The sequence below is a fragment of the Diutina rugosa genome (assembly GCF_008704595.1).
Source record: "Diutina rugosa strain CBS 613 chromosome Unknown scaffold43_size124718, whole genome shotgun sequence".
NCBI lineage: Eukaryota > Fungi > Ascomycota > Pichiomycetes > Serinales > Debaryomycetaceae > Diutina > Diutina rugosa.
This window is the reverse complement of record NW_022995146.1, coordinates 86439-111626: the sequence shown is the minus strand read 5'-3', so window position 1 is coordinate 111626 and position 25188 is coordinate 86439. Positions and strand designations below refer to the sequence as shown.

Sequence of the window (25188 nt, the reverse complement as noted above, 5' to 3'; positions counted from 1 at the left end):
ATTCCTGACTCTGCCGCCTGATAAGCGAGCTCCTTACATTGTTTGACTCGGGGTGATGCTCCCCAGAGTGTGCGCGCGCACCGGCGAAAATCAATAGATTGAGCGCTCTGTGACTCAGCATCCCTTACCACACTCCCATTGCGCCCGAATGAGCCTCGACAGAGAACCCCCGAACTACTTTGGCGCCGGCCCCGCGGTGTTGCCGACCACCGTGCTCCAGCAAGCGGCGGTGGACTTGCTCAACTACGCCGACCAGGGCATCGGCATCGGCGAGATCTCGCACCGGAGCAAGCCCGCCATCCAGGTGATCGACGACACCAAGGCGGCGCTCAAGCAGCTCATGGCCATCCCTGACAACTACGAGGTGTTCTTCATGCAGGGCGGTGGCACCACTGGTTTCTCCTCGATCGCCTACAACCTCGCCGGCCATTATGCCACTGAGCACGGCGCCAAGGGGCGCGCCGCTTACGCCGTTACCGGGCTGTGGCTGAAAAAGCTGGCGGAGGAAGCCGCTAGACTTGGGTTGGACGTCGACGTTGTTGTCAACACTAAGGAAGACAAATTCGCCACCATCCCCCCTTATTCGCAGTGGAAGCCGTTGGCTAAGGACACCGCCTACTTGTACGTGTGCGACAACGAGACCGTCAACGGCACCGAGTTCCCCGACGTGCCTCCCGCCGACTATTTGCCTGAAGGCTGTGTGCTTGTCGCTGACACGTCGTCGAACATTCTCCTGAAGAAGGTCGATGTTTCGAAGTACGGCGTGATCATGGCGGGGGCGCAAAAGAACATCGGTTTGGCTGGTTTGACCATCTACATCGTGCGCAAGGACCTTTTGACTTATGACGATGCTAAGGTTAAAGCCGCCGGTTTACCGTTGGTGCCGATTGCGTTCAAGTGGGACACGGTGGTAGCGAACAACAGTGCCTACAACACTATCCCCATCTTCACCTGCCACATCCTCAAGTTGGTGACGGAAAAGCTTATTGCTGAAGGCGGTGTCGAAGCCGTTGAAGCGCGCAACCAGCAAAAAGCCCAGTCGTTGTACCTGGCGCTCGAGGCTTACCCCAACTTCTACAAGTTGCCGGTGGCCGACCCCAAGGTGCGGCTGAAGATGAACGTGGTGTTCACGTTGCCCCTGGCCGAATTAGAGGCGAAGTTCTTGAAGGAAGCCGGTGACCATGGGCTCACGGGGCTTAAGGGCCACCGTAGTGTTGGTGGCATGAGAGCGTCGCTTTACAACGCGGTGACGTTAGATAGTGTCAACAAGTTGGTGGCGTTTGTCACCAAGTTTGCCGAGGAGAACCAGTAAATAATGCATTAATGAACGGTGATAGAGTGAAGTATATTCTTTAATATATTAGTGGAAAGTCTCGGATTCGAACCGGAGCCACTAAAGATGGCTCATAGCTGAACGCGGTTGGTTTGTGTGATTCGGTGGATTTAGCTCAAATCCTGGAAATTGTTATTCGTGATTCCAATGGTTTACTCGAAAGTCATCAATAAAGACTGATACACGATTAGAAACACATACGATAATCAAACGCATAATCAGAGGCTTCATTGTGGGTGTTTTATCGAGTTTATAGAGCGGATGATCTAAAATAAGGCAAAATCGTTGAATTTGACCCCAGTAATTTAACGTAATCTATAATATTTTCCATATCAACGATACACGCAGTTTCAAATCCGACCAGAGCCCATTATGGCCTCTCCTTGAGTCCTCCGTACTCCTGCCCTCTAGGGTTACAACCCTAGTCACGCGCTCATTTTATGTGCACACCGAAAAATTCGATGGCGTGCGACTATATCTACAACGAAAATACATTGAAATTTTTTTCTTCACCAATCTCAGTTATGCCCGGTGTTTCCGTTAGGTATGTGGAACAAATCACTTGTTTCGAGTGACCTCCCAGGAAAGAAGGCTTACTGTTATTACTGTCGTGGTGGATAGCGCTTTGAGGCCCCTCATTGCTAACAACAACTCATTGGTTTTCAGGAGTGGATGATATAACCAACCTTGCCTCCTTCTGAAAGGAAGGTAACATCATCATCCGAAGACAATGGATTATTGTTTGAGCTAAGCGACAGTAGTAACGTAAACCTTTTCTCTTTCTTTTATTCATTCAGCCAACTAACATATCAGAGACGTTCCTGCTCAAGACTTCATCAACGCCTACGCTCTTTTCTTGCAAAGACAAGGTAAGCTCGAAGTGCCCGGCTACGTTGACCTCGTCAAGACCTCGGCCGGTAACGAATTGCCCCCTCAAGAATCGGAATTGTGGTTCTACAAGAGAGCTGCCTCGATCGCCAGACACATCTACTTGAGAAAGCAAGTTGGTGTTGGTGCCCTCAACAAGTTGTACGGTGGTGCCGTCAACAGAGGTTTCCGCCCCCACCGTCACGCCGACGCCTCGGGCTCGATCAACAGAAAGGCCATGCAATCGTTGCAAAAGATCGGTGTCTTGGAATTGTCGCCCAAGGGTGGCAGAAGAATCTCGGAAAACGGTCAAAGAGACTTGGACAGAATTGCTGCCCAAACCCTCGAAGACGACGAGTAAACGTGTGATGTGCTGTAATTATAGAATATTAACTTAATATAAGACTCCATTTCACCAACAGGCTTGATGAAATGACCAGAAATACATATAAATTTGGTCAGCATGTAGGATGGTGGCATCAGCGAGATGGATGCAGTAAGGGTCCTTTTCGAGTTTGTGAATGTCGTTAGGAGCCAAAGAGATTTTGGACGTTTACGACAGTGACGCTTGGAATGGAATTTTGGGATCACTTTGAGATGAGTGTTGGGAGATGGAGGCCTGGTTTGTTGGGCTAGACCCGTTGAAACCTTAGTTTGGGAATTGGGGTGGCTATTACGTAGATTTTTTTCAAATGTAAGTGGAACAAATAAGCCTGGATAAGTGTCCTTACAAAGAAGATTTAGGTGAAAACTATCCAAAAACATAACAAAACGATAAGCATGTTTCTTTCAATTCATTTCTATCAGTCGTTTGGTTACTCCACAGAGGTGAAATTTGATTAAATGTGTAAGAACAGAGATGTCAAATGTAATCGAGATCACTTAAACCATATGTGATAAGAGAGCGCTGATAGGTTTTTTGACTTGTCTTTGGGGTTGCTTATCCCTCTTATAAATTGAACGATGGATATCAAAGCAGAACAATACTAATTACGGCTATCGACAGTTTAGCGTTGATTACCATTCTTGGATGGATTTGGCAACACAGCTAAAAGCTTGAAATTGATTTTGGCGCCAAATGAGGATCATCTAGTTAGAAAGCGATTGCTTGTTCAAAAAAGTGATTACAGGGAAGTCAGATATCGAACAGACTGATGCAATAGAGCATCTCTATGACTATCAATTTGTCGATGTCGCTCGTGTTCGGAGCACTACGTCATTAGGAAAATCTCCGGGGGACGGTTTAGCCCCTTAGTTCGGTCAGGATCCAGTTGAGAGTGTGCTTCCCCACAGGTTAGGGGCGATTGTTCCTAGCAACCTCCCCTGGGCCGAGAAGGAGATGGACTAAAGATTGACACTATAAACTACTACAAAACCATTGAACTCCGACGGTGATTTAGCGGATTTTCATTGGCTGGTGGTGGCAGTGGACGGACGGAGCTTCGGGTATTCTAGTTAGTGGTGATTCGCGTTGAGTCTCCACATATGCGACGAAATAGGCAGGTCCGACGGTCCGATGCAGGACTGGGCAACCACAACCCTTATCGCACCACGAGACCCTCGGTCATTGGCCGTACTCCGAGTGAGCCCCACCACCCGAAATCACCGGCTAACATTCCTACAACAATTTTCAGTTTGTCATATGTGTGTATTCGTTACAAAGAGTAAAACCAGTTTACTCCTTGTTTCATCGTAAACTATGTAAAGTTTCAAGTGTCATAAATGCGTTTAGTGCTTGTGAGACGGGCCAGCCGTTTCCACATCGCCGTTCAGCGACACCGAGGGCACAAACACGTCCTCAGACGACTCCTCCGGAGTCAGGGCATTCACTGGTTGTTGGTAGAAATCAACACAGATTTGCCGCGACGAGAACTGGGCAATGGCGTTGACCTTAACAGGCACCCGCGTGATGGGAACCCAGTGTCGCAGGGCGGTTTGGAAATTCTTGACGTTAAACACACGAGGAACCACCATCACGATTTGTAGATTCAGTGAACGGGATTGACAAGCGGAGGGGCAGTGATATTTATGTCAAAACGGTAGTCCCGGGGTAAAGGTGATTTCCTTGTGTCCGAGCAGTGGCTTCACCTGCTTGTGTGCACGACTTTTTCAACATACCTGTGATAAGGCACAAATCGGTAATAGTGACGTCACGGTACGCCAGTGACTCAATGGTTGACATGGGCACGAGACAATAGTCACAATCCGCAAACGACACCGTCTCCGCTTTTTTCAAGGGTAGCTGTGGACAACCACGGTAGCAACGCACTACCGTAACCGGTAACTCCTTTCCCCCCTCCCTCCCCCCTTCTCTCAACTATAGTGTGGAGTTTTTGTGACATGTGATTATGATCACGTGCACCAGGCATGGCCGTGTGATCCAGAGACAAATGTGAGCTGATAACCCCGAGGTGTCAGCCGCGTCATTACCGCAACCCTGGGGCAGTGATTGTAGCACCTGATAAAGGTCTAGACTATAGTGGCGGTAAGATTTACTAGGAAAGGAGGGGAGAGGATCAGGGTAAAATACATCACGTGACTTGGTCAGGGGATGTCGTCGGTAGCCCCGGCAAGCAACCGCATGAGGCAACCGCCGGGGCGAGCATGTTTCCCAGGTCGTGTAGGGAACGGGGCCGCTTGCCTACGGCCGAGCGGAACTTCCCATTTTCTACCTTGTGACCTTTAACCCCATAACACCTTACAGCGACTCCGAGCCCGTAGCTGCCGCTTATCCCAAAACTACGCTTTTAGTAGGACCCTGACATTTACCTACGTCCCCTACGTCCCCTAAGTTCCCCTAAGTTCCCCCTGAGCTACGTGTCTCAGCTCTGCCACTCATCCCCACCGCTCCCACAGAATGGACTGGACTCTTCTTTGTCTAGACTACCACATGCGCGCCGGTACCGGCGACTACAAGCTAGTACCAATTTCTATACAACGAAAACAGCCAACCAAAACCAGAATTTAATAAATTATAATGAAACAAAGCCAGTAACCAATCAATAAAAGAAATTGCTTGCTTGTCGCTTGCTTGTCAAAGCGGAATCGTCAATAGTCGGTGCTGATGTACTCCGGCCGGTTATCCTCGGGTTGGCGTCGGCTCCGGTCGCCCCACACTTAGTAGTCTACGGAGCCCTCTCACTATAGAAAAGACGTTCGCAGGGTATTCGTCACTATATGCAGTACCCGAACCCCCAACAATCAACCGCCTACGCACCCATTTTCGCACCACCCTCCTAGCTACCTCGACGTACCCCCCCCCAATTCCCCCGCTATCCTGGCCTCATTCCCACCGTTTTACCCACTTAACTAAACGCCTATTGTGATTGGATGACCGGGTTCGCCATCACGCCAGCGTTGCGCGAGGCGATCTACCGCTACGCCCTGTTCAAGCAGACGCCGGTGCTGCTCCGCCAGATGGTCCAGTTCGGGCCCAACCCGCTGCCGGGGCTGATCTTTTTGGCGCTGCAGTTCATCTGTGAGGAATTGCCCATCCGCTTAGCCAAGAAAGTCAAGGACCTCGAGCTGGCGCCGTTCGGGCTCAACGAAATGCCGCTGACGCTAAAAGTCCGCGACTGGTACGCCCAGCTGTTTGCCGAGTTGACCTCGGTACCGCAACCGAAAGTGCTGGAGGAGTTGGCGAAGTTGCTCCTGCTGGGGGACACGACGGAGCCGATACCGCCGCCGGAAGAGGCGACTACCCCGCAAGAGGTAGTCGACGACATGCCCCCCTACGCCGACGACGGCATTGTCCTTAAACGCCACCACCCGTCGCGTAGTGGCTCGGGTATTGACGACGAGCTGAGCCCCACGTACGGCTTGAAGTACTATACTCCCTGTCCCGCCAATATCGTGTGGCCTAAGGAAGTATACGACTACAATAAGCAAGTGAACGACGCCCTCACCAAGATTAAGAAGCGCCACGACGCGACCGTGGCCACCATGGCTCAGGGAGTCCAGGAATGGAAACAGAAAAACCTGAAAGTGCTTGTCAATTCGCAGATCCAGGCGTTCCTCGATAAGTTCTACTTGCTGCGTATTGGTATTCGCATGCTTATCGGCCAGCACATTGCCCTCAACATGGCCCAGGCGCTGCCTACACGCCAGCGGATCCTGCTGTTCTTCAACGGCGCCGGCGGTGGTAAAGGCAAACTGAACTACGTCGGTGTCATCTGTACCGACTGTAACGTCGCCGATATCTGCCAGGACGCCATCGAGACGGCGCTGTATATCTGCGAGGACTTCTACGGCTTGATTGAAGGTCCCGAGATCCAGTTGATCACGCTGCTGGAGGATATCCTGTTCATGTACGTACCCGGCCACTTGATCCACATGTTGTTTGAGACGCTCAAGAACTCGTTGCGAGCGACGATCGAGTTCCACACCCCGCGATTGAAGCAGAAGATGGTCGAGGAGAACCCTAAGCTCCAGTTGAAGGACATCGACATCAACGACCTCAAATATCCCCCGATAAAAGTGATCATCTCCGAAGGGCTGGAGGATATCGCGATTAAAATTAGCGACGAAGGCGGCGGGATCGCCCTGCTGCAGGTTCCCCTCATCTGGACGTACTTGTACACCACGGTGAACGAGACGCCGCTGCTTGAGTCGGACGAAAACTCGCTGTCGTTTAAAGCGCCGATGGCGGGGTTCGGGTACGGGTTGCCCATTCTGCGGCTCTACGCCCAGTACTTTGGCGGTGATCTCAAGCTCATCCTGATGGAGGGCTACGGCACCGACGTCTACTTGCACTTGAACCGGTTGTCAAGCTCGCTGGAACCGTTGCCATAGGAATACACAAGACTCAAGGAGTCACGCTTCTATTAAAAACAAGAATACCGCTTACTACTACCACCAACACGTGGTTAAAATAATCAGTTCAATTGTAGAATAAACCCCTAATCAAACTAAACCATTGCTACGAGAATTTGATTGAATCCTCACCACATTGCATTGAGCTCAAATGAACTGATTGAGTTGTAATTGATGAAAGTTAGAAGCTAGAATTCTGACGTGCTACTTATACTTCAATTCTATTCTCATGGAATTGTTGTTTTGGAACCTTCCTGGCTGGCCTTCTAAAATCACTAGATATCTAGCCTCAATTTAGTCAAACTCATTTCAACTTCCAAATCCTTATTACTCCCACCACGTTTCACTTTACTCCAATTTGTTTAACTTTTCAAATTCTCCATACTTTTCTCATACTCGCCTCTTTTTTCCGCCAGTGAGGGTCATGTCATTTTCAGCGACTACCATTTCACAATTAGTGGCTAATGGCTGAGGGGTTACTCTATCATGTGAAAATCCCATTACTCATCGCCTACTGCACAATCATCCAACCCCATGTTACTCTCCTTTGGCTTCAATGACCAAAGATACCCCATAAAACACCACCACGTCTCTACGCCGTAGTTCATTACCCCTTTCTGTCATTGCTTTTGTTGATGATCGCTCGACATCCGCGGCTTTGAACGCCCGCCCCCCACACTAATCGCTATGACGATGACTACGAGCACCGCGGCCACGTGACCTACCCCAGCCGCAACCGACAGGAGAAAAAACCCACCCACAGCTTTTTTACACCACACACCCTCCCCCATTTTACACTACGATGTCGGCTCCGCGAGCAAAACCTTGGGAGGCCGGCGATCTGGGCGCGGCAGCAGCGTCCGCAGCGACGGCGCTGACGGCGCTGGCGGCGCCGCTGGCGGCGGCGACGGTACCCGAGCGCCCGGCGGCGCTCACGTCTGATTTCAATACCGCCGGCACCACCGTCAACAGCTACGGCACCGGCGCCACCGGCTACGGCTCCCAGTACGGCATGGGCGGCTACGGGCTGTCCTACGGAGGCCTCGGCCTGTCCTACGGCGGCTACGGCCTGGGGATGTATGGCCTGGGGATGTACGGCGGCGGCTACAACCGCTACGGCCTGATGTACGGCCTGGGCATGTACGGAGGCTACGGGCTGGGGATGTACGGCAGCGGCATGTACGGCGCCGGTATGGGCGGCATGCAAGGCCCCGGCGGGTTTGGCGAAGGCACCCAGGCGACGTTCCAGCTCATCGAAGGCATCATCGGCGCCGTCGGCGGCTTCGCCCAGATGCTTGAAGCCACCTACATGGCGACCCACTCGTCGTTCTTTACGATGGTGTCGCTCGCCGAGCAGTTCGGCAACTTGAAGAACGCGTTGGGGCTGATACTCGGCATCTACGCCTTGATCCGGTTCATCAAGAAGATCTGGGCCAAATTGACGGGGCTGAACTATGGCATCAACGCGCTGGAGTTTGCCAAATTCCAGCAGAAGCAGAAGAAGCTTGAGGCCGCTGCCGCCAAGTCCGGCGGCGTCGGCGGCGCCCCTAAGCGCCGCATGTCGTTCAAGCCCCTTCTCCTTTTCCTCGCGGCGCTGATCGGGTTCCCTTACTTGCTCTCGAAGGCGATTCAGAAGATCAACGAGCGCCAGGCGCAGAAGCAGCAGATGATGGGCATGGGCCCCAACGGCGCCCCCTTCGACCCCAACAACTTGCAGTTCGCCAAGGCGCTCTACGAGTTCAACCCGGAAAACCCTCAGATGGAGATCGAATTGAAGCCGCAAGAGCTCGTGGCCATCTTGTCTACAAAGGACCCCATGGGCAACGACTCCCAGTGGTGGAAGGTGCGCCTGCGGCTGGGCAAGGTCGGCTACGTGCCGCTGAACTTCTTGCAAGTGATCGAGCGCAAGAAGGCGCCGGCAGCGTTGGCACCGGCGCCGGCTCCGTCAGCGCCTGAGCAACCCGCCGCCGCTGAGCCTGTCGACGAAAAGCTCAAGCCGTAAGCTGGAGAGTTATAGTCATGTAGTTACGTTAATGTCATATAAACGAGTCACGAATAAGCCTACTTTTTGAGCATATATCCTAATTTTCTAAACTGATTGTGCTTCTTGATTAACCAATTGTAACGATCTAGTTGATCGTACAATCTCCGAAATGTAACGACCGATCATATAATCTCATGATCAATTGCTGTTACCACCAATTGTACTCACTCGTTGGAACTATTACTTTAGCTGGTGTTTCTGATCAATCGTGTATTCATAGGGATTTTTCATCGTGGTATGTTATGATAACATCGCACTTAGCTTTCCTATTCCTTCCATATAAGTTGGTACGAGGGAATCTAACAAGATGAAAGAACACATTCAGGAAAGTACAGAAAGTAGAGCGTGGAAAGTTAACAGACCATGAAATGCTTAAAATGAAAAGTTCGAAAGTTGCTTATGTGGTTACATTAGATGTCATATAAAGAGAGTAACTAATTACTTCTTGCTGCTGCCGCCGGTGAGCCACGCCCAGAACCCCTTCTTGTTGGCCTCGTCGATGGGCTCAAGCACGTTCTCATCAACAACCTCGCCGGCCTTCTTGTTGACATACTTGGCACCCTCTGCCACTTGGTCAGCGCCTTGAGCCGCCTTCTGCTTCAACTCTCCCGCCTTCTTGTTAGCTTGTTCGATGGGTTCAAGGACGGTATCGTCGACGACTTCACCCGCCTTCTTGTTGACGTATTTGGCACCTTCAGCCACATTCTCCTTCAATTGCTCGGCAGTCGACTTAGCGTTTTCAGCGGCATCAGCGGCCTTGGCCTTCGTCTGTTCCCAGGTGGCTTCGGCGTGGTCCTTGGCTTCGTTCTTGGCCCGGTGAAAATCTCTTTCAGCTTCACCCGCCTTTTGCTGGAACGCTTGCTTAGCGTTCTGGGCGTTTTGCTGTAAGTTCTCCTTGGTCTCCTGCGCCGCCTCGTTCCAATCCTTGCCCAATTGGTGCGCCGCCCGCTTAGCGTCGCTCAAGTTTTCGGTGGTCCTGTCCTTCCACTGCTCCTTCTGCTTCTCAATGGCGTCGATATCGCCAGCAAGACGGTCACCCGCCTTGCGGTTAGCTTCTTCAAACAGCGCCTCGGCGCGGTCCTTCTTCGCCTCCCACTCTTCGTGTAAAGCTCTCTTCTTTGTCTGAACCGCCTCAAGCTCGTCAGCAATGCGGTTGCCTTCCTTTATGTTGGCCTCGTCGAAATCGTCGGCGGCCAGCTCCAAGTCTTGCCGGGCTTTCTGCTGAGCAATCTCAAGCCGGTGCTCGGCCTTGTCGAGGTCACGGGCGTACTTCTTAGTCTCTTCGTTGGCCTTGTCCAATTCCTGCTGGATGGTCGATTTAAACGCTACCGGTTGGATTCTGGCGACGGAGCCCGACACACGGGCCGCCTGGCGGGCGTGGCGAAGGGCAATTGAACGCAACATTTTCGGTGGTTGTGTGGTAGGGGTAGAGGTGTGGCGGCTACGGCTGGGTTAAGTGAGGTTTTTATGGGCCTGGCGAGTGTCGTAGCAATAATTGCTATCTTGCACACCTGCGCCTTAACCTGTGGGTGGATGATTCGGAACCCGCGAACTAACTGAACCAGCGGAATCGAGCCACTAGCAGTGGTTTCAGTAGCAATTGACTCGATTCGTAACGTTGGTTTCGTCATTATTGGCGCCGTCAATGATTTAATTTGTGGGTGTTATGAGCGATTCTTCCGATGAATCCTTGATAGCCCCTCGAACGTGATTGAACCATTACCATAATTAGCCGCTGCAAATAGGTCTCGCCGAGGGCTCCGGAGAACCGAATGCGGACGCCGTGGATGTAGGGGTACGTTTATCCAGTGCCATGACGTAAATGGCGGCAACTGCTACGCTATGGCGATCAAATCGCATTTGAGGGTTAGGGGGGATGGAGACTATGACGTCATAAAAACGAACATTTATTCTAGTTTACTTTTCATTATTCCTGGAGCCAGTCCAACTCGTCACTTACTTCGATTCGGCCAACCCGACGGCGTCCTTCTTCAAGTCGTAGATCGAGTAGTATCTTCTCAAGAAGGCGTCACCGACGATCGCCAAGTCGCCAATGGGCTTGGGGAAGTCCATCGGGGTGAACACCGAGATGCACGACCCCGACACCTCCAAGGTGTAGTCGTAGGGAGTCAAGGTGAAGTTGTAGCCGGCAAAGTTGAAGGTGAAGTCGGGCAACGAGTCACGCGAGTTGCAGTCGACGGTGTACTGGCCACTCCAGTTCTTCTCGGCGCCGATCTTGGCGTTGACAATCTCGGCAAGCGACAGGGGCAACGTGATCAACGAGGTACCGGTGTCAATGGCGGCGCCGGTGTCGTACAACTCAGCGTACTCGTCGCCAAGGCCAAGCCCTTCAAACGACACTTCCCAGTACGCCTTTCTCCGCACGGGCAACCAGGTGACCTTGCCCTTGGTCAACAGCTCGTCGTAGCCGCCGAAAGTGGCCAACCCGCCGTCCTGTTCGTCCTTCTTGGTGTCGCCCAAGTAGAAGCCAAATTGGGGCTTGTCAAGCAACCCGTTGTTGATGGCGTTGTACACGGGGGGCACAATCTGGTTGACGGAGATGGTGTCGTAGGCCAACCCCAAGATACCGTCAAACTTACCGAAGGCGAACGCCAACCCCGGTTCGGAAGTAGCCTCGGCAAAGTCCTGCTTAGGGATGACCAAGTCGCCAATGGCCAACGTGTCTTGCGACACGTACCCTTCCATGGCCCCCGAGCCGTACTGGATCTTGAACTCGGTGCCGTTGGCCTTGTACGACGACGACTCGTCGTGGTCGTACTTCGAGTGCAAGAAGCACGCCAACAGCGAGCAGTCCTTCGAGGGCACCCACAAGTTCGACGACCCGGTGTCCAAGATCACCTTGAACGACTGGGGCGGCGTGCCAAGGGTGATTTCGGTGAAGTATTGCGCGTTCAAGTAGTTGGTGAGAGGAGCGTCGTGGATACCGTCCTTAGCCGGGGCCACCACCCCGGGGACTTCGGCAGCAAACGGCACCTGGTCCCGCTTGGGGATAACGTCGCCGAAATTGTACAAGTTCAAGTACTTTTGCGCCAATCCTTCGGTGTATTCCGAGAACTGTTGGGGCGCCAACACTTCTTCGGCGGGCAACTTGTTCAACTTGGCCGAGAACGTTTTGGCATCGGTGACGCCGACGAGGGCAGCGGCAATGCCGGCGAGAATCGACAACTTCATGGGGGGATTAAAGCTGAGGGGGAGAGGGTATGGGGATGGCAAGCGGGTGGCGTTGTGCGCCTTATATATGGCGCCTGCATATAGTGGCGAACCAGCGACAAGCACAGGCCTGATAGCAAGTGACCCCGCCAAGACCAGCGGCGACTACACAGCCATTTTAGTGGTGGTATTGGTTTATTTACATCATCTCAGTCCTTTGGTAGTTAAGTGTTATCCGTTGGCAGGTGGTGTTGGGTAGGCTGAGACATTGTGCTTGCAATTGCGTTATCGGAGACGGCCTAGTACGCACCGGCTGCGGGGCCCGAGGGGGTGTTTATAACTAGCCAATAATGACGAATTGGGTCCACTGCTACTACTGTACGCTATACTAACATCGACACAAGCGTATGTTTTGTCTCTGGTTGCCGCTGTGGGGGCGATGAGGGGTGGGGCCTATGGTTGCTCCTATGTCATGCTAATTAGTCTATGCACACACTTTATCGAGGCGTCGCGCCGGCAGCCGATAACACACTGACGGTTATCATTAGCGATCAAGGCAAACGCTGACCATTAATGGTCGATAAATTATCATGGCATTGCTACTAAACCACAACTAAAGTTGGCCTGTTAACAAAGCAGTCTTCACTTTAAAGTTTCGGAGTTACCGGGAGGATATATCCGAGCCTCGGTCCCTGGCCATCGCAGCAGCTATCAAGGCGCACCACCAATACCTGTGCCCCTACTAAACCATGGTGGTGTCCCAGTTCGTCAAACTGGTCGTCGACACCCAGTTCAGCGAACACCCCATCCACTTTGTCCACCAGCAGAACGGCTCCGTCCACACGATGGAGCTGATCTTGCGCCTGCTGGTCCCCGACATGACCGCGGGGCTGCTGTTCTTCGTCAACCCGTTGTTGCTGCTGGGCCACACTCAGACGGCCTATACCGGTCTCCAGAAGTTTGACCATGTTGATCACGTGTGGTATAAGCGGCGCATCTTGACTATCGCCAGCGATAAGAAGTTTTATGAGGTAGACGGCGACAAGTTGGCCTACGACAAGTGGCACGGCCACCTGACGATCGCCGTTGACTACGTCGTCCCCGAGTCGGCTCTGGACGCCAACCACCTCGAGTTCAAGCCCGAGTCCCAAGTGTACGACTTGCCGCCGCGTACCGAGTACTTGGACCCGGCCAAGGAACAAGAATTGCTCGATAGCGATAAGCCGCTTGTGATTGCGTTACACGGGTTGCTGGGCGGCTCCTACGAGCTGTATATTCGTGCTTTCCTCCACGAGATCACCCAGGAACCGTATAACTTTGATGCCCTTGTGATCAACGCCCGTGGGTGCGCTAACCACACTATCACCAGTCCCCAGCTTTTCAACGGGTTATGGACCAACGACTTGCGCTACTTGATCAACGAACACATCAAGGAAAAGTGGCCCCACAAGAGGGTGTACATGATTGGGTTCTCGCTTGGCGGGGCGATTCTAGCCAACTACTTGGGCCAAGAACTGGACCGGGTGTGGCCTAATATTAAAGCGGCGGCAATCATGGGTACCCCCTGGGACTTCCCTGACTCCAGTGTCAACTTGAAACAGCTGGTCATTGGGTATAACGTCTACTCGCCGACCATGTGCTCGAACTTATTGCGCTTATTGAGCATCCACGGCACGATGATTGAGATGGACGAAGACTCTAAAAAGCAATTGGAAGTGCTCAAGACCAAGGAACCCAAGAAACTTAAGCAGTTCGATAACTTCTTCACCCTGAGATTGTTTGGTTTCAACTCGGCTGATGAGTACTACCGCCACGCCTCTCCTAACCAAAGACTCCTCAAAGTGAGAGTGCCCACCGTGATTGTGCTGCTGTTAGACGACCCCATCACTGGCTACCGCACGTTACCCCGTTCTGAAGTGAAGTTAAACCCCTACGTGCTGCTTGTCACTACTACTATTGGCGGCCACCTCGGGTGGTTCCAGCTTAACGGGCGGCGGTGGTACCCGTCGCGCATCCTGAAGTTGTTCACGGAGTTGGACCAGTATAAGGTCGACACAGACGACACCCCCGAGTTGCCTCGCGACGTGTCCAAGGTGTGGAAACACGACCAGCTCGCGTTTGAGTTTAACGAACAGCTCTAGGCGTAACTCTATAACCATCTACACGTCATCCAATGCATATAAGTAACCCCACTGTATATAGATAAAACTACTTATAAAACAGCATTGATTTGAGTCAATTCTCAACTGCAAATCCAATTATTTACTATACCAGTTAGTGGTCTATGATATCAGAGTTTATTGGTGCAATGTAGTTCTATTGTCCTGTCTAGTAAATGCAATCAGAGGGTGGTGTCGACCTCGTCGTCGGTAAACACGTTCAAGGGGATATCCTTGGCCTCGGGGTCGTCGACCACGGCGTCGGCGGCCTTGTGGCGAAGCACCACCACCGCCATGCCGATGATGAGCGAGATGCCGAGCATCAGCAAGAGCCCCGGCAAGTGGTGCCACAACACCGCGTCCAATATAAGGGCAAACACCATATTGCTATAGCTCATCATCAGCGCTCGCCCCGCTCTCACTCGCTGGACCCCCAGGGCCAAGCAGAACTGCATGATAAAACCCAGAAAGCCAATGAGCATAAAGAGGAACCACTGGTACCCCAGCTCGGGCAAACGGAACGAGTACGCCGGCACCACCACGATGGCAATACACAGCACCACGCACGTCATCAACGAGAAGTACAGCACTGAAAGAAGCGGGTGGGCTTGCATGCCGATCTTACGCAAGATCACGTACACCGTCAGCGCTCCCATCACTCCCAAAAGGCCGACGCTGGTGGCGAGAAGGCGTAGCGACGAGCTCAGCAGCTCGACGGAGTCGTCTTCGGGATTTTCCGAAGTGTCGCCAGCCTCATCCTCGGTGGTGCCAAAGATAAATGCTGGCTTAGCGATAAGCACCACTCCGAAAAAGGAGACGAGGGCACACCCGGCTTCTGTCCACAGGTAGCGCTCGTGGATCAACACCCACGCCAAGAGCCCCGTAACCATGGGCACAAGAAACGTAATGGCGACGGCATCGCTAATACTAAGGTATTGCAAACTGTAGTAGAGGCCAAACACGCCAAAAAACCCAAAGAACCCCCGCGCAAGCAACAACTTGCGGAGGTTGGCCGGGCCAAACGGGTACTCGGCGACACACTTAGTGACCCCCATGTAGACGAGACAGCACACGTAGGTAATGAACATGCGGGCAAACAAGATCTGGAACGGGTTGAACGTCTGGACGGCGTCGGGGTCGGTCTCTAGGAGCTTGCACGTCGCGATCATCACCGCGTTGAACACCTGGGCGAGCACGAGGATCGCCTCGCCGGTGTTGGCGGCAACGTAGTCCTGGTACCATGGTTGGGCGTGGAGCCAGGCAAGCATGTAGATGTAGGGGAGTAGTTGGTGAGGGGGGATTATCGGAATGGAGATGGCCCCGGTATAGGGCAGCTACTGCGATCGGCGCTATGTGCAGGGAGATTATGTGCGCCATATAAATCGAAGACGGGGACGGCGTCGATGGGTGCGGGGCGCAGTCAAGCGTTAGCGCCAAGAAATCAGACGTCACCACCACGTCAGATTAAGCGACTCCTAACGGTCCTCTCAATTACTAGTAAAAGCCATGGTAGGTTTGTTGCTGGCGGCGAGATAGCGGCGCGGTTGATTAGTCAGGGTGAGGGCTCATGTGAGGGAATTCGGCGGAGTCGCTAGACGGCACATAGCCGGCGATCGCCGAACCCCCGGTAAGGGGGAGTTACAAAGTTAATGTAGGGGAGGTAAGCGACGGAGGTAATTTAAGTAATTGAAGTTATAGGGCTTCTAGCCATTAACCCATTCAAATGGATTTTTTCTTGCTTTTTTTTTTTTCACTGTGGAGCCACAGGTTTTGCGGAAGTTAAACAACGACAGGCACCGCGTCTCAGACACAGGCGGGTAGGTGCAATGGTAGAGAGTATACGCCTATGTTTGAAGGAGGGTTTTAAGGTTAATGGTTACTAGTTGTAGTCTGGTTTAAAAAAGTTGACTCCGCTCTTGCTATATTGAATTTGTGGCATTTGAGACGGAGTGGGTGTAGCCAGCACTAGATGGGACTGTTAATCTCTTTGACAACAAATGATACATATGACTGTACTGGTTGTCAATTGGTGATCTTTGATTGTAATTATGCCAGCTACTATTTGTATGAAAGACTAATTCGTCCACATCCTGTGTATTCATCTATCATTATTCATTAATCTATATAAGTGGAGGGGATGAACCCCATGCGGCCGTTTTTGCGGGCAAGCAACCAGTTCCCTTGAGTCAGATACGTAGACGCCACCAGCTGTAAGTCCAATACCACGTCAAGCACATCCCCTTGAGCAAACGAGAGGTCACCGGGGTGAGTACCTTTAAACGTGTGGAGCGCCGTTCTCGGCTGACCTTCCACTTCAGCGTATTGTTCAAATAAAAGCTGGAGACGGGTAAGCTTAAACGCTCCGTTAACGTCAGCAACTGGGCGGTACTGGATCGCCAGTGCCGTCGAGTATTCGGGGATGGGACACTGGGTGATCTCGTTCTTGTGGGTGTTGTAGACATCGGCTAACCGGCGGTTAATTTGGTCCGCTCCCAGCGTCTTCACCACGTCGTCCAGGGCAAGCGACAGCGCCACCAGCAGCACCTCCAGGGCGTTGTCGTCGGCCAGCAGCGCCACCGACTCGAGCGACAGCGCCAGGTCGGTACGGCGAGGCGCTGGCGGTTTGGGCAAGGGAGTAGCGTCTTTCGCCGCCAACGAAGGCACCGTCTGCGTCAGCGGTCTGGGAGGAAGCGCCGGCGGCACTGGCGGGAGCGGCCGGTTAGTGCGTGGTGGGAGAGGTGGAGGAACGTCGGATGTAGGCAGCGGCAGCGGTGAAAGCTCGACATCGACAATACTTCCCTGGTGAGGGCGATCGACGACTTTCGAAGGGAAATACGTCAGCAGCCGGTTGGTGGTGGCGTCGTTATACTCGACGAACAGTTCCAAGGGGTCTGCCTCCAATTCGTCGTTGAATATGCCGTCGGCAGGGTGGAACGTCCATGGCCGCTTTAACAGTTTGGTGACATTATTAAGCCAGTGCACGGCCTTAGGGTCCAGCGCTTTGTCCAGGACATCGTCGGTAGGATTAACGATGGTCTCAATCTCGTCTTTGGCCACAGTGAACTGGCGGTGCCAGTCGTCAATAATCTGTTCATACAGAGGCACCAGAGCGTCGTCATTACCAAGGCCGTAGTGGACGGCAAACACCGCCAATTCGTCGCGGACCTGAGTGATCAGCCACACGTGCTGGTAGATGATCCGCTTAGTGATTTCGTCGGTGAAATCGTCAAGCAATTCCACCAATTGAGGCATGGTAAGCTTAAACCGTTGATTCACAGCGGTAAACTCGGCGAGCGCCTGTTCCATACGCAGCGTGAGTTCCAGTAGTTGAAGCTTCTGCTTATCGTCAAGGTCCCCTTGTTGCTTACCGAGCTTATCGATGCGCCGTCTCACCTTATCGTACTGGAGCCGCTTACGGTGCCACACTTTGGCCAATTGCCTCGCGCGCTTGACGTAGGTGCCAATCACCTCGTCAATACGCCCCAGCAACGCCGAGTAAGCGGTGCTCCACTCGTCGTCGACAAGCATCGCCAACTTTTCGATGGTGGTCTCGTAGGCGTGGTGTTCGTCGTTCACCGCGGCAATAACGTCGAAATTCTGGTGGGGGTCAAGCTGCGGCACCACCTCGTACGCCTGCTGCTCGTCCCACATGGCGTAGTACTCATCAATGCCCTTAAATTGAATATCGGCGACCAAGTTGTGGAACCCGCGCGCCACCCGTAAGTTGACCTTGAACAACTGGGGCCAGTAGCGGGCCAGCAAGTTTTTGAGCAAGCGCTTTGAGTATTTGAGCCCCGCCACATACTGCTTCAACACCCGCTGGTAGCGCTGGACCAACTTCTCGTCGTCTTCAAACTCGGAGTCGTGCGGGTGGAGGATGTGGTCGGTGACCAATTGCGCCTGGTCCCGGGCGTCGATGAACCCGTGCTTCACCTCGCCGCCGACCTTCTCGACGCCGCCCTTCACCGTCGCCCCAAACTTCTTCAAATTATCCATGCCCGATCAGTGTTAGCGAAGGCGCTCCGGTGGTGTCAGGGGGTAATTGGCGGCGACGGACACTTGGGTCATGGTGGTCGGTCACGGGGGAGAGTGCGCGCGCCCGCCAGCGGCGGCGGCGGCCAGGCGCCGCTCGGAGATATTACCCGGAGAAGTGCGGCGACGATCCGCTCTTAATGTTAGAGGGCCAGGGCCCCGTAACGGCGAGCTCTAGGCAAACGTAACGGGCACCCACCCTTGCTATGGGCCCAGGCTTCGCTGGAATGAGGGGCACAATGATGTCATCCCAGGGCAATCGAAACAGCATATAAGGCGACCGTTCCCATCTCGTAGTTTTTCAGCTAGTAACCAATATGCCCCAGACCGTGTTTTACAAGGGCAAGGACCAGGACTTCAGCGTCATCATCGAGAACAAAGCCGCCGTGGAGAAGTTCCGCAAGGGCGACCACTCGCTTCCCTTGATCGACATCGTCGGCATCTACAAGGTGTTTGTCTCCCAGCGAGGCACCGAGGCTTCTGACGACGAGGCGCTGAAGCAGGACTTAGAGAACGAGTTTGGTACTCTGAACCGCGACGAGGTGATCAAGAAGATCTTGACCGAGGGCGAGTTCAACACCCTCAAGCCCTGAGCGCGCGCCGCCGCTGATCATAACAATCAATGGCTCTGGTGGTGTATACCGTGCTCCGCCGAGCGGTGTGGTGGTACGTGGCGTCGGTGTTTGCCTACTACTGGGTGCTTGTGCTCTCGCTCGAGGAGAGCGTCCCCTTCGCCCGGTGTGTGCCCTGGGTGGTTGTGGGCGACGTGGTGGCATCGGCCGTGCTTAGTTAGTGCTCGAATATAATACATGACGTCAATTGCTCCCGCCGTAGCCGTGATCAGACAATATAGCAACCAAGACTATGGTGTGTCTTAGTCGCGATGCCCCCCCCCCTCAATTGGGCACCGTAAACACCCCAATTGAATGAAATTCATCCGATTTCGATTCAAATTTCATTCAATTGATGTTCTATTGACCTTGGTAGTGGTCAGTTAGTAGTTGTTTTACACGGATGCCACACTGGCGGAGAACAGTGGCGGTTAGACTTTTGTGATGCATGACGTGTACCACCACCTACTGTAAACTGTAAGCGTAAGCCAAATTACACTTTTGCCAAGCTCAGGAGCTACCAAATCGAACCCAACGCCGGTAGCAGGGATTGCGTAGGGGGGCTTTTTGTGGCGCCACTTCTATATTAGCCCGGGTGACGTAACCTATTGGTAGCCCCCACCAATTTACGACAGATCTCCCATTCGCCTAAACCTTATCCATGGAAACGTACTTAAGATTAGGATTAAGTTACGTGGCGAAAATAAATTCAGGTTTGTGTGTGGTATGATACATTTGGGCCTTCGCTTTTGTTGCTCTCATGAACCTTACGGCGAAACGCACAATGAGACAGATGGCTCCGAATTTGGCATGATGGTTCACGTGAGGCTACGTAAACATTTGCCAGCCATTTGCTGATGTCGACTACGTTAATTGTTGAATGGTACAGCCTCTACACAAACTACACTCTTCAGCAATAAATCTTCTAGATTCAAAAGCAAGTACGGTGTCGTCGCAACCGACAATATCAAGATAAATGGTCTTCTACAAAAGAAACCTCAAGACTTCTACTACACATTTACTGGACCCTTTATCATTTCACTTTTGCGTACGTTTATTATCATTACATTACCCGCCGTGGTGCGAGCGTACAATTCTTGGGTGCCAGGTTTACAAGTACCCCGACAGCAGTTCCAACACCTTCATCAGCCGCTTCGAGTCGAAGAACAACACCTCGGCCTCGTCGACGTCGTCAACATCAATCTGCTGGCGTCCAGCGGTCTCGGCCAACACCCCTGCGGGAGCCAATAATTGGAGGCCGTACCGCAACAGCACCTTGGTGCCGGCGTCGGCAAGCTTGGCCAACGCCGCGTCGGACACCGCCACCAGCTCTGTCAGCGCCCGCTTGGCGATGATCTGCTTGATTTCGTCGCCGGTGTAGGGTAACGTGCGTACAATCAACAATCTGTCGACAAGATCAGGGGGGCAACCGTGGGGGGCCTTGATGTCGTCAGCGCCTCTGACGGTAGTGATACCTCTGTTGGAGGCAAGCACAACGATGGGGGCAATCGAGGACTCAAGGGCACGGTTGAGGTAGGTGAAAAGCTCCATGTCCAACATGTTGACTTCGTCGATAAACAACACCCCCGGGATCAATTCGGCGACACCCTGGTCGATATATTTAGCCACCACCCGGTCGACTTCCGCGCGCAACTTATCAGTAATCTCAGTCTTTTTCGGTTTGAGCAATTGCCCCATCATCAGCAACACGTCCTGGCCCCCCTGAGGTCTGGCGTTGGCGACGTCCAAATCGTGTAACGTGACGTCCTGGACGATCTCCTTCTTCTTGTGCACTTCCCCTTTAGGTAAGGGGACGTATTCCTCGGCTTCCAAATCGAACTCGGTGGCGTAGGCGTCACTGCGCCCCACTCTCTTGACGGCCCCGGTGTTAGCTTCAATGTAGATGACGTCACCGATGGCCACCCGTTCCTTTTGGATCAGTTCGTAGATGCTCGGGTCTAAACGAAGAGTCTTAGTCCCCTTGGCAGTCTTTAAACCAACGATAACGTTCGAGATCAGTTTCCCCAGTCCCAGGGTATCGGCTTCGGGAGTGAGCTCAATAACCTCACCTTCGTATACTTCCTTAGTCTCTCTGATTCTCAAGCCGATGGCTTTACGGAAATTCTCCATCAACGCCGCCGTCTTCTTGATTTCCGCCAGGTACAACTCCAGCCCCACGATGGGAGTAAACGGCACCTTAGGCCCCAACTCCTGGGAGATGGCAAGCGCCAACGCCGTCTTACCCGTACCGGGAGGTCCGGCAAGCAAAATCGCCCGCCCGGACATCTTTTTCAGCTTGATAAGGTCCACGACGACGCCGCAGGCCTCGCGGGCCTCGTCCTGGCCGATGAAGCCGCCGTCGACACGCTTGGCAATGCCGTGCTCGTCGAGGCCGAGCCCCTTGATGTGGGTGTGGGCCGCCGTGCGCAGTTCCGGCCGCAGTTCCTTGGTGACTTCGGTGATCTCGACCATGGCTGTGGAAGTGCTCGAGCGAAAGTTTGTTTGTGCGATGCGGCTTCGCGCTGGTGGTCAAAAGTGGCAAACTTAGAAGGGTGAAGAATGGGATAATTAGTCTTGTAAGAGGGATGTTGAATTGTTTGGTATGATAGATTGTAGTGGAGTGGTGAGGTTACTATTGGCATTGAGCGTTAAATGTTGGCATTGGCGATGGAGATAGCGTTCAAGTCGAGTGCGACGAATAGACCAACAATAGGTACCCTTACCGTTCATACCAGAATACTAAGGGTGAAGTTGACTTCTGATTGGTGATGTAAATCAGTTCAATGAGGAGTAGGGGTAGTTCAATGAGGGGAAGGAGTGGTCCATTGAGCCGTAAGAGTAAATCTCAAAGTAGCGTCGACATTTGCAATGAATTGTTGACATGGTGGGAAACTCCACTATTAGAATAATTACAAGTACTGCTGGGGTTCACTTGGTTTACTGGAGTCCTACCCGCTCCTTCAAGTGGAACAAACTGTCAATTTTCATCTCTATCTATGGTCATTGCTTACGTATTAGATTAGTACCACCATGGGTAGTGCCATCCTCAATTACGCCAAACCTTCGTGCATCAACCAATTATTAAGGCCATGCGAATGGCTAACCGCGCTACCGTCCCACAATTGCCTGGACCAGTACTCCCCCTAGTAAGGGTCGAAAAATGAGAATATTGGGGGGAACGCGAGGGTATCCGAAACATTCCATGATGATTCCTGAATATAGCCCATCGTCCGTGAGACAAAGGAATTAACCCGTCGTCAACGAGACGAGCGAACAATGGGAAAATTTACCCCTCATTCCCCCCAACTCGCATCGTCAAAAAATGAGCCCCACCGCGTAGAATCTCTAGATGCATATACTAGCCAGATTAAATCTGAGATTGTGTTTTAAACCACAAATTTGACTAGCCCACAATACCAACGTTTGGCTATCACTATTCACTTCCCTCGTGTCGCTAGCATTAAAATTGGTAAATCTGGCTTCGGTGGTCTGATTTTTCACTCAATCGCGCCCCCACATTATTATGTTCAGCTTGCATACCATATCCATCACACCTGCGTAAAAACGACAATAGCACATTGAGACATGAGGAAAACAGAGATGAAAAAAAAAAAGAGAGAAAGCGTAGCCCAGCTTAACGAGGCATGTCAGCATAATCTTACGTTGTCTGAAGATGTTCTGTTATGCTTTAGAGCTAATCTGGATATCGAACGACCACACCCTATACAACCTCCATCACAATCGTAGGTATTGTTGACGTAAAGACGATGGACGGGACGTTATCTTGGCTGCAGGGAGGTGCAGTGGACTGTACAAGGGGTTGTGTGGGGCACTACCCCACAAATTATCTATATAATCCCTTACTTCCCCGGAGTACCAGTTCAAACTTTCTACTAACATGCAATTGGAACCATCAGACGACAACTCCCTTGTGGGGTTTAGCTCGCTGGCATCATCGCCGTGCACTAGCTTTGACGACGACGAGTGGTCGCCCCCCTCTAAAGTAGAGGCACCGCTCTCGCCTCAATTGCAAGCCCGAGCTCTTCAATTGGTACCCTCTAAACGTCTGACTGCTGTAACTACGTACTCCACCACTAACACCGAAACCAACACCAAAAGCAGCACCAAAGTTAACACCGAATTAAAGAAAGTTGATAAGACTGTCCCATACGTACTCCCTCCTCCCGTTAAATCCTCCAGCCTGGCCCTTGTTCCTGCAAATAGCCGAGAAGTAGTTTTCTCGTCCTCCGAGGGTGAGACTGAAAGCACCGGTCCTGACCAAGGATATGCGTCAGACCTCATATCGGAAATTGACGACGAAGACGATGACTTACTCGAGTTAGACCAGTTGAACTTGTTATCGTCGCTGCCTTTTGAAGTTTTGGACGTCTACAAGTCGTTGAACCACCTCCCTTCGACTTCCTCAAGCCGTATTGCCGAACTCGACAAATTGTTGGATAAGATCCCACACTTTCAACACCATGCCAGCCCCCACCCCACCAGCGTGATCAGATCTCTTTCCAAACTGCCTGAAATTGGGCAATTGGGTCTCAAGGTATCGGACAAACGCTACCTACCCTTGGTCCACAGCATGGCCCACACGCTGACTCTGCAATACTGGCACAACCAGGACCAACAACTCATGCCCGTGCACCCGAATTTTATGCCCTATGTTGACTGCTTGCCGACGGATGTGGGCAGAAACAGCAAGAACCGGATGTACGCTTTTGGGCGCAAGCTGGCGGAGGCGATCAGGCTCAACTTGATGAACACGAGAATGGCGGTGGAAGCTGACGCCTTTGCTGCTGATTACACCATTTTTAAATTCGGCAGACCGTCCACCGACTTGGAAGTGTACGAAGGGTTCCACCCACTTAAGGTGAGTCGGGGAAAGTTTGTGTTTACCAAAGTGCCACCAATTTACCGCCCTCAGATCAAGATGAAGAACAAGACGGTCCCCCTTGACCCGTTCAAGTGGATGAAAGCATCCGAAAAGACCCAATACTTGCTGGTCATCCGCGAGGTTGCTCGTCAGGCGGTGGCCCAAGCAAGAAAGCTTGATGTGTCTCAGGTGCTTGACAGACACTTGCTGAATGCGACGATGATGAAGGACGTCGTCGTGGTGTTTAAGGTCCCCAAGTACCCGGTGTGGTACCAATTCAACCCCGTCTACATTCGTGCTACTGAGCCTGAACCTACTCCCTCCCCTCCTGCTACTCCCGAACCTTTGTCGAGAAAGAGAAGTCGGGAAGACGAAGACGATGACGATGACGACGTTCGGGAATCTCCCAAGCGGTGTGTCGCTGTGGGCAACTACCACACCCAAAAGGACGTCGACTACTTGCTGAACCGGGAAATCATTGCCACTAGTGGGTACTCAGTGAACAACACTCACCGCTACCAGCCGTTAGTCCACAACATCAAGGACACCGACGTCGACGCTTTACCCGTTTTGGGCGACCAAAACTTTGCTGGCTTGTTGCTGATCAACGGCATGGTCAGAGACTGTTCCCTCGATTCGAGTAACTACAACGCGAGAATGCTCTGGCACCAGAGCAAACGCATGGAGGTGGGCACCGATAAGTTTGCTGTTGACTTTGTGGTGCAAGCCCCTCCCCAACTGACGAAGCACTTGCGTGTGTTCAAAGGGTCCCTGCCCATACTGTACGTGGATGGCAACCCCCAATTTAAGTGGAGCCCTCCCAACTACGATGGTAGGGTGTCGATCGATGGTGTTGCAATTCCCGCCGACCCTTTCTGGGACATGGAACCGAAGCGGGCTCAGCACTACTTGAAGATCATCCGCATGGTCTGTCGCCGGGGGATTCTTCGGGCTCAGGCCAATTTGAAAGAGAACTTCAAGAGCAACGTCTACTCTAACAAGATCTTCAACAACACCGAAGCCATGGCTCATGTGGTGTGTGTGTTCAAGCTTCCCGAGTACCCCGTTTGGTTCCAATTCCACCCTGTGTACGCCACTAGGTACAAGGGCAAGACCAGCCGGAAGCTTGCGAGAATGAAGCGGCAGGCGAAGCTGGCCGAGAAAGACATGACTCAGTAAGGCAGCAACGTCGTAACGATTTTGTGTTTTTATATTTACGAAGTTTAGTGTTAGTATAATCTTGTGTATTTTAATCAGAGAGACCAATTCAAATAAAG

The 25188-nt window shown here is 52.4% G+C and overlaps 13 protein-coding genes across 13 annotated transcripts; 7 read left to right on the top strand and 6 right to left on the bottom strand. All coding sequences in view use genetic code 12, as the record gives it.

Annotated features, from left to right (window-relative positions):
- Positions 1–148: 148 nt before the first annotated feature.
- SER1 (O-phospho-L-serine:2-oxoglutarate transaminase) lies at positions 149–1312 on the top strand (the record flags this gene model as incomplete). Its single annotated transcript, XM_034155778.1, has 1 exon — positions 149–1312. One exon carries the CDS (start codon positions 149–151, stop codon positions 1310–1312), a length of 1164 nt encoding a protein of 387 aa, XP_034012194.1.
- A 545-nt stretch (positions 1313–1857) lies between these two features.
- Positions 1858–2561, top strand: RPS19A (40S ribosomal protein eS19; the record flags this gene model as incomplete). Its single annotated transcript, XM_034155777.1, has 2 exons — positions 1858–1877; positions 2147–2561. 2 exons carry the CDS (start codon positions 1858–1860, stop codon positions 2559–2561), a joined length of 435 nt encoding a protein of 144 aa, XP_034012193.1.
- A 1367-nt stretch (positions 2562–3928) lies between these two features.
- Positions 3929–4174, bottom strand: DIURU_003056 (uncharacterized protein; the record flags this gene model as incomplete). The annotated part of the gene is made up of 1 exon (XM_034155776.1): positions 3929–4174. One exon carries the CDS (start codon positions 4172–4174, stop codon positions 3929–3931), a length of 246 nt encoding a protein of 81 aa, XP_034012192.1.
- A 1356-nt stretch (positions 4175–5530) lies between these two features.
- PDK2 (protein kinase) lies at positions 5531–6991 on the top strand (the record flags this gene model as incomplete). Its single annotated transcript, XM_034155775.1, has 1 exon — positions 5531–6991. The coding sequence occupies one exon, from the start codon at positions 5531–5533 to the stop codon at positions 6989–6991; it is 1461 nt and encodes a 486-aa protein (XP_034012191.1).
- An 823-nt stretch (positions 6992–7814) lies between these two features.
- Positions 7815–9014, top strand: PEX13 (peroxin; the record flags this gene model as incomplete). Its single annotated transcript, XM_034155774.1, has 1 exon — positions 7815–9014. One exon carries the CDS (start codon positions 7815–7817, stop codon positions 9012–9014), a length of 1200 nt encoding a protein of 399 aa, XP_034012190.1.
- Positions 9015–9494: 480 nt separating this feature from the next.
- On the bottom strand, positions 9495–10460 carry ASR2 (Asr2p; the record flags this gene model as incomplete). The annotated part of the gene is made up of 1 exon (XM_034155773.1): positions 9495–10460. One exon carries the CDS (start codon positions 10458–10460, stop codon positions 9495–9497), a length of 966 nt encoding a protein of 321 aa, XP_034012189.1.
- Positions 10461–11012: 552 nt separating this feature from the next.
- On the bottom strand, positions 11013–12248 carry APR1 (proteinase A; the record flags this gene model as incomplete). Its single annotated transcript, XM_034155772.1, has 1 exon — positions 11013–12248. The coding sequence occupies one exon, from the start codon at positions 12246–12248 to the stop codon at positions 11013–11015; it is 1236 nt and encodes a 411-aa protein (XP_034012188.1).
- Positions 12249–12976: 728 nt separating this feature from the next.
- Positions 12977–14368, top strand: DIURU_003051 (putative carboxylic ester hydrolase; the record flags this gene model as incomplete). The annotated part of the gene is made up of 1 exon (XM_034155771.1): positions 12977–14368. The coding sequence occupies one exon, from the start codon at positions 12977–12979 to the stop codon at positions 14366–14368; it is 1392 nt and encodes a 463-aa protein (XP_034012187.1).
- A 200-nt stretch (positions 14369–14568) lies between these two features.
- Positions 14569–15654, bottom strand: DIURU_003050 (uncharacterized protein; the record flags this gene model as incomplete). The annotated part of the gene is made up of 1 exon (XM_034155770.1): positions 14569–15654. One exon carries the CDS (start codon positions 15652–15654, stop codon positions 14569–14571), a length of 1086 nt encoding a protein of 361 aa, XP_034012186.1.
- Positions 15655–16501: 847 nt separating this feature from the next.
- Positions 16502–18382, bottom strand: DIURU_003049 (uncharacterized protein; the record flags this gene model as incomplete). The annotated part of the gene is made up of 1 exon (XM_034155768.1): positions 16502–18382. One exon carries the CDS (start codon positions 18380–18382, stop codon positions 16502–16504), a length of 1881 nt encoding a protein of 626 aa, XP_034012185.1.
- A 353-nt stretch (positions 18383–18735) lies between these two features.
- DIURU_003048 (uncharacterized protein) lies at positions 18736–19011 on the top strand (the record flags this gene model as incomplete). The annotated part of the gene is made up of 1 exon (XM_034155767.1): positions 18736–19011. The coding sequence occupies one exon, from the start codon at positions 18736–18738 to the stop codon at positions 19009–19011; it is 276 nt and encodes a 91-aa protein (XP_034012184.1).
- Positions 19012–20139: 1128 nt separating this feature from the next.
- Positions 20140–21501, bottom strand: DIURU_003047 (RuvB family ATP-dependent DNA helicase pontin; the record flags this gene model as incomplete). Its single annotated transcript, XM_034155766.1, has 1 exon — positions 20140–21501. The coding sequence occupies one exon, from the start codon at positions 21499–21501 to the stop codon at positions 20140–20142; it is 1362 nt and encodes a 453-aa protein (XP_034012183.1).
- A 1426-nt stretch (positions 21502–22927) lies between these two features.
- On the top strand, positions 22928–25090 carry DIURU_003046 (uncharacterized protein; the record flags this gene model as incomplete). Its single annotated transcript, XM_034155765.1, has 1 exon — positions 22928–25090. The coding sequence occupies one exon, from the start codon at positions 22928–22930 to the stop codon at positions 25088–25090; it is 2163 nt and encodes a 720-aa protein (XP_034012182.1).
- Positions 25091–25188: the final 98 nt, after the last annotated feature.